Source organism: Nanorana parkeri, unplaced genomic scaffold, assembly GCF_000935625.1.
Source record: "Nanorana parkeri isolate BGI_ZX_2015 unplaced genomic scaffold, ASM93562v1 scaffold579, whole genome shotgun sequence".
In the NCBI taxonomy this organism is placed as follows: domain Eukaryota; kingdom Metazoa; phylum Chordata; class Amphibia; order Anura; family Dicroglossidae; genus Nanorana; species Nanorana parkeri.
This window is the reverse complement of record NW_017306847.1, coordinates 245,022-258,826: the sequence shown is the minus strand read 5'-3', so window position 1 is coordinate 258,826 and position 13,805 is coordinate 245,022. Positions and strand designations below refer to the sequence as shown.

The window sequence follows — 13,805 nt, the reverse complement described above, 5'->3', positions numbered from 1 at the left end:
TCAAAAATGGACCTCTCAGGATTATGGCAGCTGTTATGTTGTTTTTGATAACGTTGGGTCTTTCTATACTACCTGGTGAGCCAGTGACCCACAACAAGCATATGCATATTAGGTGTACCAAATCTTTATAGGTGCATGGTAGTTCCAATTTAATGACTCACCAAAGCTGGTCATAGAGGAGTAGAATTTTGTTCAATGTTCCAATAGTTAATGGTGTCAAATTGATGATCGATTTTGACCATATCTCTTACACCTGCTTCCAGTAGTTACACGGTTTGTTAATTTCTTTCACAGGGTCTGTAGGGAGCACAGATCTGGAAGCATTCATTTCTAAAGAGGATGTACTAGCAGTTTTATGTGTTGTGTCTCCATTCTAAAGTTGGGTATACACTGTACGAATTTCAGCTGGTTGCTGATGAACCGGTCAAAATTCGCACAGTGGGTGTTGCTGTCGGCACCCTTCCGACCGGCAACCCTCGATCAGCAGATCGAAGGAGCAGGTTGGAAAATTCTCGGCTGAACAGTTCTTGTTGCCAATCAGCTGTTCGGGTTTTCAGGAATACAACAAAAGTAGTGGGAGATTTCTTGATCAATGCTTTGATGCGTTGATGGAGGTTGAACAAAGAAAATATTTGTGTGTATACCCAGACTCTCTCCTGAAGCATTGTCCTAGTCTCAAACAACACTTATAGCATGTCTGCATTCTGACAGCTTTCTGTAACATTACATGTACTGAATATTATGTGCAACTCTTTAGACTCACCTGAGTCCCCCATAACAAGAAAGTTTACCTTGACTGCTGTAGAGAATAGTGCAAGATGGCTTCACTCAGGGGGAGTTTATTAGCTAATTTAATGGTAATTTAGCCATGGGTATAGACATAAATATGTTACTATATTCAGTTAGTGAACTGGTGCTTGACCATGCTCTCTTTAGGAGGTCTAAAATTGCTACATACTGTATAAAGAGAAAATACAATGACATATTTTCAATTATTATTGTAAAATAAAATATTTATGTAAATTTAGCATGTATAGTTTTTTTTAATTTTCTGTCCCATTCAGCCATTAAGATAAAATGACATACCTGTGATGGGACTATTGTGACTGTCACCCGCTGTCCATGACAATAAAACACTACGTTCATGCTTTTCCAAAAGGCGAAGATCTTCAGGAGGCATTGGAACGTCTGAAATAAAACATTTCAAATCAATTTACTGATAAAGATAACAATTAGTGTATATACAGAATATGTATATTGTGTGGTTATCTCTAAATTATTTTTATTATTATTCATTAATATGATTTCACATGAGTAATATACTTAATACATTACTGTATTTTTTTAATAATATATTTATTTGGAAGCATGTGTGAACAAGTGAAGAAAAGAGCATGCTAGCACTTTATATCATAGCACTTTGTGTATAGGGAGGAAAGGCTGAGTTCTTATTACTGTGCACAATAACACTTCATGGCACATTTTTGTAGATTATTCATTTTGTATAGGGTTTGCTGAACTTTGTAACATAAGTAGTTCACTAGGAGTGCTGCAGAGATTATATTATTAAATATATTGCAGAAGTAGTAACATAACACTTTATTAACTGCAGAAGCTATAATTTATGTGTTTTTATCATCTAAAAAATGCTTTACATATTACATATTTATATATTTTTTTCATACTTGTCTGTTTTCCTACTGGTCATTCATTAGGTAACAATTCAAATGGTAAAAGATCCTTACTCAGACCAACATTGAGAGGTGTATCTAGGGGATAACAACAGAGGAAGCTGCTCCATGTATAGGTAATACAGAGGCCAAAAATTACCTCTAAAGAAAAATTATTATAAGGAATCAGAATCTTTTTACTATAATTTTTGCAGTCATCATTACATCATTACACTACTGTTCTCCTTGCTGAAGGCTCTGACATGAGGAAGTAAAACCCTGCCTCTACCAAGATGGCCACCTTCACGCAGAGACTCGGTGCAGAACACAAAGTAAGTCAGTAATTGGCAAAGATCAGCTGCAGGTGGATCACAAGTTAGCTTAACCTCCCTGGAGGTATGATTTTTTTCGTGTCATTTTTCATTCTATTTTTTTTGAATTTTTTTAGTTTTTTTTAAATATCCAGCCGGTTCCGCCCCCCTGCGACGCGGACGCTCGCAAGGGATGGAACCCAGAAGACGGATGCCGGCTTCGGCCGGAGATAACACAGCACGGCTCGAGGGACAAGGTAAGTAAATGCTATGCGGCATTCCCTAGTGTAGCTCGGCGTTACCGCTTATGGTATGGAAAAGTAAACCTGAGCTACACTCGGGAATACCGCCAGGGAGGTTAACTGGTTTTGGTATATATTTTTGTAAATTAAGCATTTTTTTTAGAGCTAATGCAAAAATAAAGGTATAACAAATAGAACATGTCAAGGCTCAAAAAAATGTTTCATTTTGGATTGATTTTTTTTATGGGGACCCCATGCCAAAAAACAAAAAGAGCATGCAACACCCCCCAATTCCTACCAGACCCAATTTTAGGGGCAACCCCATACCATAAAAACAAATGCGTGGGGTCCCCTCAAAATCCCTTACCAGACCCTTGATCCTAGCAGTAGCCTGGCTGAGTAGGAAACCGCACCATACCAGGGCACATGCCCTCATGTTGATGAGGAAAGGGGCCTCTTCCCCACAACCCTGGTCTGGTGGTTGTGGGGGTCTGCGAACAGGTGGGTCCCCCTTTCTTAAAGACCTAAAGGGTCTCATAGGGTTTTGGGGGGTACCCCACACAGTTTTTTTCTTAATTTTCACTTTAACAAACACAGTTAATTCCAAATGACATTCAAGCACATCCAAATTTTCGTTATCAAAAAATTTGGATACATTGGAGTTCATTATTGATGCCATTCAGAAATTCAAATGCATTTAAGTTTGGAAATTCGAATGCAATAAAGTTTGGAAATTCGAATGCATCTGCAATTCAGATAAATTCTAATTCGGGTGCATGTGAACGTCCGAATTTGAAGGCATTTTGTCTCAATTTCAATTCGGAACGAAACAAAAATTATTTCTAATAACAAAACCCCTGTTATAGGCCTTAAAGCCATTAACCCTTTAAAGGTAAGATTTGTTTAATTACTTTTCATTAGCTAGGGTTATGTAACTAGGGTTATGTCTCTGCCCTCTACATTCGATGGAGCTGATAACAAGATCTTAGAGTTATGGCTGCCAGTCATTCAATCAGTGATAATGGACTTTCCCCTAACTATGTTTAAGCGCTCTATATGTGCAGCACAGAAATATTTTGGATAGAACATCCCTTTGGGAGGCACAGAATCAGGAATCCAACATATTACCTCTTTATACTCTATTAACAAAATCTTAATCTAGTAACATCTTGGTCAACAAAAAATCTCTTCCATTTTATAGTAAGCTATGGTATTTGGTGGATACTTCAGACTTTACTAGATGGTACAGGTAAGGACATACAGAACCTAAATCCATGAGGAATCAGAGTGTATGTGCCTTTAGGTGGATGCAATTTATGCAGTAAACCACCAATAGGGAGAAAGCTGAAGGTTCCTTCCATGGTCCAGTAAACCAACAATAGGGAGAACACTGAATCCTGGTGCACATCTGCACGTTCCCAGGACATCGCGGGAACACGCGTTAATGCGTGTTTGTGCACTCCTTTACCGTATGACCCCAATGGCCGCGTTTGGGGTGCCATTAGAAATAAATGGCACCGCAAACGCGTGATTCGCCACGCATTCTCAGAACACCCAGGTACTGAACCAGTTCCTTCCATGGTCCAGTACACCAACAATAGGGTGAATGCTGAAGGTTCCTTCCATGGTGTTCACCGACATGCTACTGTAGACTTATTACCATAACAATTAATAAAAATCATGCAGATGATTTTTAAAGCACTGTATATGAAGATGATACACAATAACAGACACTGCATTGCATGGGTCATAATGGAGAAACAGTACATACCTCGTACAGTCACATGAGCTTCTGCTGTCATGGAATCCAGCAATGTGCTTACAATGCAATAATATGTGCCTGCATCATCCCAACCTACATTGTAGATTGTCAGAATGTTTGATTTCACATGGATTCTGCAGAAGGGAAGTAAGAAAATGTATAGTAAAGAGAAAACACATAAAAGTGCCCAAAAAATTAATGGCAATGGAAAGCAGTACATTATAACACATTTGGGCTTAGTTCACACGATGACATTAATTCAAATGACATACTGTAATATGATTTATATTGTATATTACATTGCTATTACATAATTTAATAATTTTGCTCATCTAACTGTAAGATTCTGATTATGTATAATACCTGAATGTTTATGCCAGCTTTCATGATTCATGATTCATTTTCTATAATTCAGTATTGTACTTCTTTGCTAAAAAAATCTGTATTATTTCCTATTAAAAGGTATAGTCAGAATAGTACGGTCAGCAGTAACCCATGAGAAGTAATCAGAATTGATCTTTCAGAAGCAAAAAAGTCCAGGATTGGATATAATGGGAATATAAATAAAGATAAATAGAACACTAAAGTAGAATCCAAAGCGAAGGGATGACCTCACATTCTAAAACAATCACATATATTCCCCCTCCTTTTCACTCCCCCTTTTTTTTCTCTCTTTGTGGGTTGGCAAAGTTAATGATTGAAATGAATGTAATGTTCAAAGATCTATGTTTAATGTTATAGGTTAAGATGGATAAATGGATGAAGGTAAAGTGAATGTTTTTTTGTTTTGGATAGAGTAGGAAAGGATTGGAACAACTCAGTGGCATCACAAGGGGAGTGCGGCCCGCACCCAGGTGTCACCATTGCAGGGGTGACACCAAAATGACTGACAGTCATTTTGGTGTCACCCCTCTCTAAAAAGTCAGGCACTCGGTCATGGACCGAGAGCCCGACAGTGTCAGGAGAGAGGAGGGGACCTGGCGGCATGCCTCATCCTGCCGGGTGAACATCCCCTCCTCTCTCTGCCGGCGTCCATCACCAAGATGTCAATCAGATGGTCGTTATCACGCATGCACGTGGTGACGCCACGCGCAATGACGACATGGCGGGGGGTTACCCGGACTAGAGACCGGGTGACACCCTGCCTCAGTACGCACCTGGAACACCTTTCCATTTTTTATTGCTGTCTGTGTCCGTGCTGGGGAGATTCACCTTCTATTTGTACTGGTGACCACCTGAAGGTGATGGAAGAATCATAGTTATAGTTATATAATTGTCACTGGATCAGGAAATGAGGGGAAATCTTCCAATAATTGGCTGTCTAAAATTGCATAGTCTCTCACTTTAGAGAGATTCTCTGTTGTGTCTCTGGGACAGGAAATGAGGGGAAATCTGCAAATTGCACTAAAAAACCTTTTGCTTTCAACATAATTTTTAGAAGAACTCTGGGCAGAATAATAATTAACTTTTGTAGTGCGGCTACCACCACACTGCAAGAGTTAAGTGCTCATTTTGGTCTAGGGTTTAAAATAAAAAAACTCTCCTGACCCTCGATCCCATGTCAGTGACCACTCACCTTTCTCCCCCTCGGTGGAATGTCCCTCGGCATCCTCACATCCAGTGCAAGTCAATAGACGTGATAATGTCATGGGTTTCTAGATGGCCAGAGCCCGGGGGAGAAGAGGCTGTGGGGACCAGCACAGAATGCAGCCGCCTGATTAACAGCTGGCTCTACATTTCTAGTGCCAACTGTGCTCGCCCCCTTTCCTGTCTGTATGAAGGCACAGAGGGGGAATCCCTGTGGGGAGCAGTGACTGTCAGTCACCACCAAGGGCTGAGCAAACAGCAGTTACATGAATACTAACAGGGTTATTCACAAAAGGGTGAAGAGTTTGGAGAAGGCAGGAGAAGTGAACAATCTAGGACAACATAACTGAACTGGAAAGTGAGCTGAATTGGAGAATTTTACCAAATCAGCTTTGTTGTCCTAGATCGTTCCTTCTCCTGCCTTCTCCAGACTCGTCACCCTTTTGTGAATAACCCTGTAAGTTCACGATCTATAGAGCCGGCGTGTGACATCTGCAGGGTCACATGCCAACTCTAAGCATTGGGAAGAGTACATTTTACTCTCCCAATACTTCTCCTTTGTAGGCTACATTCACACTGGAGTGGCTGCGCGTATTCAGCTGTACGGATACGCGTGAAGCCGATCTAAACACTTTAATGTGCATTGTTCAGACTATTGCGGGGGCCCTCTAAATAGTACAAGCACGATGATATTGCAGATTCCGCATGTTCACGGCTATTAAATACGTAGCTGCAAATGAGCGGCATCCATGTGGATTAAAAATGTTAGCGTTTTCGTCCCGCACAGTCTTCCGCACAGAAAAACCTTGCGGGAACAGCAAACGCAATATTTGAATGGAGCCTGAAGAGGATTTTTGAATGCTGACGATAACTGTATGCTGCTTTTCATAAACCATACTATTGTACATGAGTTCACAAAGGGAAAAAACATGGTGAAGCAGCAACAATATCTTCACTAGAGCAGCGTTAACAAACTGTGGAATTTGTACTGCTGGTGGCACTTGTCCCACTGCAGATGATCATTAGTAGGACCTAGAACCATTTTATAGGGGAATATGGTCACTCTATTGTCAATAAAATACATAAGATACCATCACATTGTAAAATTAAGAGAACACGTTTGCTCATTTGATCCTTCTGCACAACATTACGTCACAGATGGTATAGTCTGGTATGAGAAATATAGTCATATTAAATAGCAATTGGTATTTTGAGAATGCATTGGTTGTGATGGTGGGGCAAGTCTGGAAAACACCAAGCAAGAGAATTGGCAAATATTGTGAAGCTAAATGTGACTGATGAGAAGGTAATACCTTTTGTCGATCACTCTTATTTCCTGCCCGTCCTTTTGCCATGTAATTGTCTGAGAAGGAAGTAGGTGGGGATCACAATGAATATGACAGGTCAAGGTTACACTATGTTCTCTCTTAACCCAGGGATGCTCAGGAGACACATATCCTCTTGTAGGTTCTGAGAGTAAAACACATACAGGTATTTAGTGTAATGTACAATATGATGTGGTAATAGCAAAGAATATAATCTTAGAAACAGTTCAGCAGTACCTCGAAGTACCACATTGGCCAAGATTGAGGCATTTCCTTTCGAGTTTGACACTTCACAAATATATGAGCCAGCATCTTGTGCTTCCGCTTTCAGAATATGAAGGGTCCCACGTTCATCTATTGTGTAGCGGCCCCTTACAGGATGCACTATTCTTTTTCCATGGTACCTGGTTTACAAAGAGAAAAGTGTATGTTTTGTCATACAGTTATCTATGACTGCTGAAGATGAACAGATCTCCACCATGAATGATGAGCAATGAGACCTGTCATTCCTAAGATAATGTACTGTTGGGGACACAGCTGCTTTACTACCTTATACAGTAAATGTTTAGATGTACTGCTAGTGTAGAAATAAGATTTTTCAATTTCTACAGAGATTTACCATCACATTAAAAAATCACAATACTTGATCAGGAACATGTTTAACATGGTGTCATTTGCAAGTTAATCAGTACAGTGAATGTTTATTGCAAGTGTTAATTGCATATATTAAGTTGTGTTTAGCTGACCTATACCAATATTAACTTCTAAATGGAAGAATGGGATTAACGGTCCTACTCCAGCCCAAACTTTTATTTCATTTTGGATAGAGTGGGAAAGGGTTAGAGCCCTTGTCATGTTTTGTCCCTATTGGAGAGATTATTCCTCACATCTTGTCAGGACAAGAAGTGAAAGAATATATCTACAATGGGGACAAAAACACATGGGAAGAGTAAGAATTCTGACAATGCTTTAAAGCTGAACTCTAGCAAGATAAAATCAAATAGACCATTAAAAGATAAAAGAACAAATTCCAGTTTTTGCTGCAATGTTCACCTTCAATACGCAGCTTTCCCCTGCAGTACTTTTTTGCTGCTAGATATCCTCATTCTAATGGCCAGCATCATACAACCAACTTCATTCGAGCCCTGGACCCACCCCAACCTCTGATTGGACAGTGAAAAAAGAAGCAGAAGATATGCTTCTTGTCAGCACATAGACTAATTGGCTCCTTGGGCTCCATGCACCCATGTGTATTCAACAATACATAGTTTAGATACAAACAGTGTAAGTACCTGGCAGTAGGTCAAATTTAGTTACCTAGACTGCTTCCATTTGAGCTATGTATTACTGAATAGAAAACTATATTAATATGTGTTTTTTATATTTGCTATCCTAACACAGTCACAAGTATTTTCCCCATTTCTTGTATGGAAATCACTGGGGACACGAAGGAAAGGGAATTTCTCACCACTGGGTTACAGAAAAAGGTAAAGGCCTGACATAAATTTAGTAACTCTTTCCTACTCTATCCAAAATTAGATAAATTGCCTGATCTATGAGTTCCAGTGCGTTCCGGGCTCGGACCGCACAGGAACGTACTGGATATGGTGTGACTGGGCCCTTAGTCTGTTAAAGGGAAAATCCAAACAACAAGTAAAAGCAATCAGTTCTCTACTTGTTTTATTCAGCAAGTACTGCTAAGATGTGTTAAAACCAGAATGCCCACTCTGATTTCCTTACTCAGAGTTCTCTACAATCTAGAGAAACCGGCCTTAAAGCAGCTTCACACAGGTGTATTGGGAATACACTCAAATTCTGTATTGTGTTTTTCCTCTCTCACTGCTTCCTCTCTCACTGGTCACATTGAAATTTCCAGGGTGCATTAGTGTTTAGTTGCTAGCTGTGGATTGGTTGCTAGCTTTTCAAACCAGGATTTCTATATATAAGAGACAACAAGGGGCCTACAGTGGTTGCATTTAGCTGTCCTCCATCATTAGCACAGGTTAAGTAAAGAATTGAACAACCACTTACCAGGTAACTTCAGCAAACGGATATGCAAAATTCTCACACAGTAATAAAATATTATTTCCCCACACAGCTTCATATGTTCTGCCCTCAGGAGTTAAAATCAATGGCACAATGTCTGTTGGGAGAAAAGTGAGACAATTATCACCATAAACCGAAAAGTGATATAAAAGCTTAATTTTTTTTATTTATTTTTTTATAAATAGAAGGCCCATACTTTAAAAACTCTTTTGTTACTTTAATGAAAAATGTTCAATTCTTTGTACTCTAGTGGGTCTCCGCATAGCTCTTCCCCCCGCCCCCTGCACAACTGCCGCTATCTGCTAAGCAGGTGTTGTGGAGGCATCTGTGCGTGCACACTCCTGGCCTTGCCCGCAAGTGGCTGTGTGCGTCCATAGACACACAAAGCCCTGTAGCAGGCCACGCCGCTCCTCTCTGCGCAACGGGTTGATTGATGGCAGAAAGAACCTATGGCTCCTCTGCCCTCATTCTCCTCCCCTGCAACCAGGACGTTTGGGACGGAGGATCGCTTTGGGGACCGGCGGTGGTGACAAGCGGCACTGACAGGTGCTGATTACTCAGTACAATAGGCCTAAGTGTGGTTTCTATTAGACTGCACAGTCATTTTAGAAACCTTGCACAACTGCTGTAACAGGAAAGTGAAGGTAAAACTTTCCCAAGTCTTATACTCACTTGTCCACACTCTTTCCAGACAAGGAGCTGCATAGCTGCCTCTGCCAACTGTCCCAGCCAGTCTCTCTAACTTTCTGCACATGTGTTAAAAAACCCATTCATTCCTAGCTGGGACATGAGTATAGGACTTTTAGGGGAATACTGGGTGGGGAAGTGGGGGAAGAAATCAGAGAAGAATTATTAAAAAATATACAATAGTTATCCTTTAAATACCTTTTATAAAATGTAAACAAACATTTTGTTAACAAAGTATAAATTAATGAGGCCTCATGTGTCAAGCTGTTAGTGATAAGGAGGGTATTTATTATCTCATAGACATCAGATTTTCAGAAAATATTCTGCCTAACTTTTTTTTCCCACAGATTTTTTTGGGCAGCGTTTTAAGATGGGGAGGGGGGCTTCAATAATTAAGCGGTGATTGCATGGAGTGCGAGGTCTGCTTTAATATCACACTGCAGCACAAAGATGTGAACAGGTCCCTGAAAGCAAACCTTTCCTGGAAGATACATGAAGGCTGCCATTGCAATTTCTTATTCTGCAAAAGCCTGGTTTACATGTTTAACATCTTGCTTTTGTAGCCACCATCACTTTCTGTGATGTAGTTACTGGACATTTAGTGATAGCCAGGGCAGTAGTCAGCCTGGCTGGATTATAGTGGCAGTTGTCTGGTTAATTCCAGGTGTCTGGCATTGCCTGTACCCCCCTAGGTGGAGTGTGCCATATTGTGGGACAGCCAATGAGAGGCACTGTAGTGTATGTACAGTACAGCAACCAATTACTGGGTTTCTCTCAACCAGTGGTGCATGCTGGGATAGGGTACATTAACCGGAGGGATTTGCCATGTGCTCAGACTAGCAGGGACCAGCCATGGATTAGGGCTGGGTGCTGTTCAGCTTGCCCCCCCCGGGCTTGGCCTAAGGCCTGGGGGTGGGCATAGGCTGGTGTGAGGGAAATGTTTCCCTGAGGCCTCCAACATGGAGGAGGCCTGTGTTGCTTCTAGAGGAAGAGACCCAGGACCAATGATGGCTCTTGAAGTTTCCTGGAACCTAAGGACTTCATGAGCATGGCCGGTGTCTTTTCTGTTGAGGCTCTATATTCATCCTTGCTCATCTGCTAGTTCAGTTGCCATCCGCTGCCTCCCAAGTGGATTTATACTGATATACCAACCAGGCCTGGTGAGTCTGGAGCTCATGTCTGTTTCACCCTGAAAGCTTAGAATCCCAATACACTCTCTCCCCAGTAAAGATGTTCAATAAAAGTTATTCTGCATTATACTACTGGAGTTGACATCAGCTACTGTGGGCACTAGAAGATGGGCGGTTAATGCTAATGGGTGGGCAGCTGAAGATCATACCCTGGACAGGCTAGAGATGAACCGGGCATACAGCGTCTCCTTCGGGGGTGAGTGCTACAATTTAATAATTTGTGTCCCTTACCTGGAACAAGTATACCAAAAAGATTGCCTGACTTTACTCTGACTTCACAGATAAACATACTTTTTCCAGGTCAGTGACAAAAACCTTAGTGAACCCAGTTGTACTAGTCAGACAACTAGCATTTCCAGAAGGAGATTGGCATTGGCAGCCCCCACGTGTCTCTTAGGGAAGATTGGCTTCAATAATGAAAACGTTTTCTACAAGCAATGCATAGGTGTAAACAGATCCTCACAGTTATTAACTGAATATACAGTATGTTAACCATATGATCCAAAAATACTACGCTTGTTACTTGCACTGCTCTGGAACCACTCATAATTCACAGACATGATATAATAACCCATGACTTACCTAGAACATCAATATTTGCAGTGGAAATAATGGTTCCATGTTTGTTCGATGCTTCACACTGGTACACAGCACTGTCTGACACTTGAAGGGAATGAATGAACAGCAGACCTCCCATCATTTGATGGTTATCAGGAAGTGCCCCATCTTAATGTAAAAACATATATAAACAAATTACAAAATTAACTCCATCAAGACGGCCCTTGTTCACGCATTGTCAATGCTAATTACTAATCTATAACTATTGCAGATCAGAACTAAAAATATATTTATAAGAAACAACTTATAAATTCAGTAGTTTTATCACGGAAGCATAAGGGATAGAGCTTTGGAAGAAGTAACATTACATGTGTCCAAAAAGAAGGTGCCGCTGACCACATGCTTCTGTGCAAGTGTTAACTCCAATAGGATGTGCCCTGCACAGGTTCTCATGAATGTGCATCAGCTCCTACAAGCTGCTGTCACCCAATTGGAGAGGAGGATCCCCACAATATTAAAAAGATAATATTGAGAACCTTTGTAGACACTCAGGGCACATCCTATTGGAGTTAACACTTGCACATCTCTCCTGCAGTTTGTCTTTCGTTCCCCCCTCCCCTCTCTCCTCCACACTGCTGTCTCCAGACAATACACATAACACATCGGCACTAAGACCCTCAGTTCAGCTTCGTCCTTGCCCCCCTCTTCTTCACTCTGGTGTCTTTATCTCTTCTTCTTCTTGTGCATGTCCCAAGACAGCAGAGGGGAGGAGGGCGAGGGGGAGCCGAACTGACAGTCTTGGTGCCGATGTGGTATGTGTATTGTCTGGAAACAGCAGTGTGGAGAGGAGAGGGGGGATGAAAGATAAACTGCAGGAGATTCTCATGAATGTGCATCAGCTCCTACAAGCTGCTGTCACCCAATTGGAGAGGAGGATCCCCACAATATTAAAAAGATAATATTGAGAACCTGTGCAGACACTCAGGGCACATCCTATTGGAATTAACACTTGCACATCCATCCTGCAGTTTGTCTTTCGTTCCCCCCCTCCCCTCTCTCCTCCACACTGCAGTCTCCAGGCAATACACATAACACATCGCACTAAGACCCTCAGTTCAGCTTCGTCCTTGCCCCCCTCTTCTTCACTCTGGTGTCTTTATCTCTTCTTCTTGTGTATGTCCCAAGACAGCAGAGGGGAGAAGGGGGAGCCGAACTGACAGTCTTGGTGCCGATGTGGTATGTGTATTGTCTGGAGACAGCAGTGTGGAGAGGAGAGAGGAGGGGGGGACGAAAGATAAACTGCAGGATGGATGTGCTAGTGTTTGTAGACCTGTGACCTGACATGAATAAACTCTGATAGGATGTTCCCTGAGCGTCTGCACAGGTTATCATGAACATGCAGCAGCTCCTACAAGCTGCTGTCACTCCATGGCAGAGGAGGATCCCGACAATATTGTTGGGATCTCTTCTAATTACAGCACTTAGCCCCGCCCACAGTATATTACACTGAGTTGTAAGCTTATGGTCCATTTTTGATTACAGGAGTACAATGCAAAATGTACTCCTGTATCATAAGGAAACTAAATGCAAAAAAAGGTATACCCCATAGTTCTCCTTTAAGAATTGGATTTGAAAGAGGCTCCAAATTTTTCTGCGGTATATTAATATTATACATCTTTACATTCATTTGAGAATCCATTTTCATTAGAAAAACTCGGGTAAGATTTTTAACAGGTGTAATAACCTAATTTAGAAAATTAAAAAAAAAACATGTTTTTTAGGACAAACAAGGCTTTCCTGTGGTGATAATGTCTAAAAACGTTAAATTAAACAAAAAACAAAATGAAAGATTTTTTCCTACTTTGACAAGTGTGTTTTAAAATAACTAGTGTTACTGTAGATAAAAAGTATATATTTTATTCTATAATTTGCCCCATTAATAATAACACTCACATTATGATTCTGGTAGTATTGCAAAGCTATTTGGAAATGAATTAAGTTATTTTTTTTTCCATTTTCTTAAATGTGACACTAAAAAAATAAAAAAACGTTTTAATATTATTGGTTAAAAAAATAGTAATGAAAATCATCAGAAAAAAAATTGCTAAAGGTAGGAAGAAGTTAATTAGGTCTGATAATGGCTAACTAAGGTTTAAAGGAGAACTATGGGGTTAGGGCTTTTCGCCATAGTTCTCATTAGGGTAACGGGAGGACACAAACTAGCGACCTTCCGTCACCCTAAGCTCAGTATACCGCGAGCTACAGCTCGCGGTATACTGAGACGCCGCAGCTGAAGCGGATCCCAACAACTATGTCTGGATCCGCCCAGCTGTGTGAGTGACAGCTGGCTCTGCCTGTCTAGAGGCAGAGCCAGCTGTACCCGCCCCCTCCCCCGTCCGTTCCGCAAGTCAGCGCCGGAGGATCGGA

At 41.1% G+C, this 13,805-nt stretch overlaps 1 protein-coding gene across 1 annotated transcript in view; it reads right to left on the bottom strand.

Annotated features, from left to right (window-relative positions):
• The window catches only part of LOC108791868 (neural cell adhesion molecule L1-like protein), a 132,403-nt gene that overhangs the window by 27,375 nt on the left and 91,223 nt on the right, over positions 1 to 13,805 (bottom strand). The window contains exons 10-15 of the mRNA XM_018562471.1: positions 11,403 to 11,546; positions 8,929 to 9,040; positions 7,135 to 7,301; positions 6,886 to 7,042; positions 3,995 to 4,119; positions 1,087 to 1,188 (exon numbers count right to left, since the gene is read on the bottom strand). Of these exons, the coding sequence (XP_018417973.1) occupies positions 1,087 to 1,188; positions 3,995 to 4,119; positions 6,886 to 7,042; positions 7,135 to 7,301; positions 8,929 to 9,040; positions 11,403 to 11,546 (807 nt within the window). The remainder of the gene's footprint in view (positions 1 to 1,086; positions 1,189 to 3,994; positions 4,120 to 6,885; positions 7,043 to 7,134; positions 7,302 to 8,928; positions 9,041 to 11,402; positions 11,547 to 13,805) is intronic.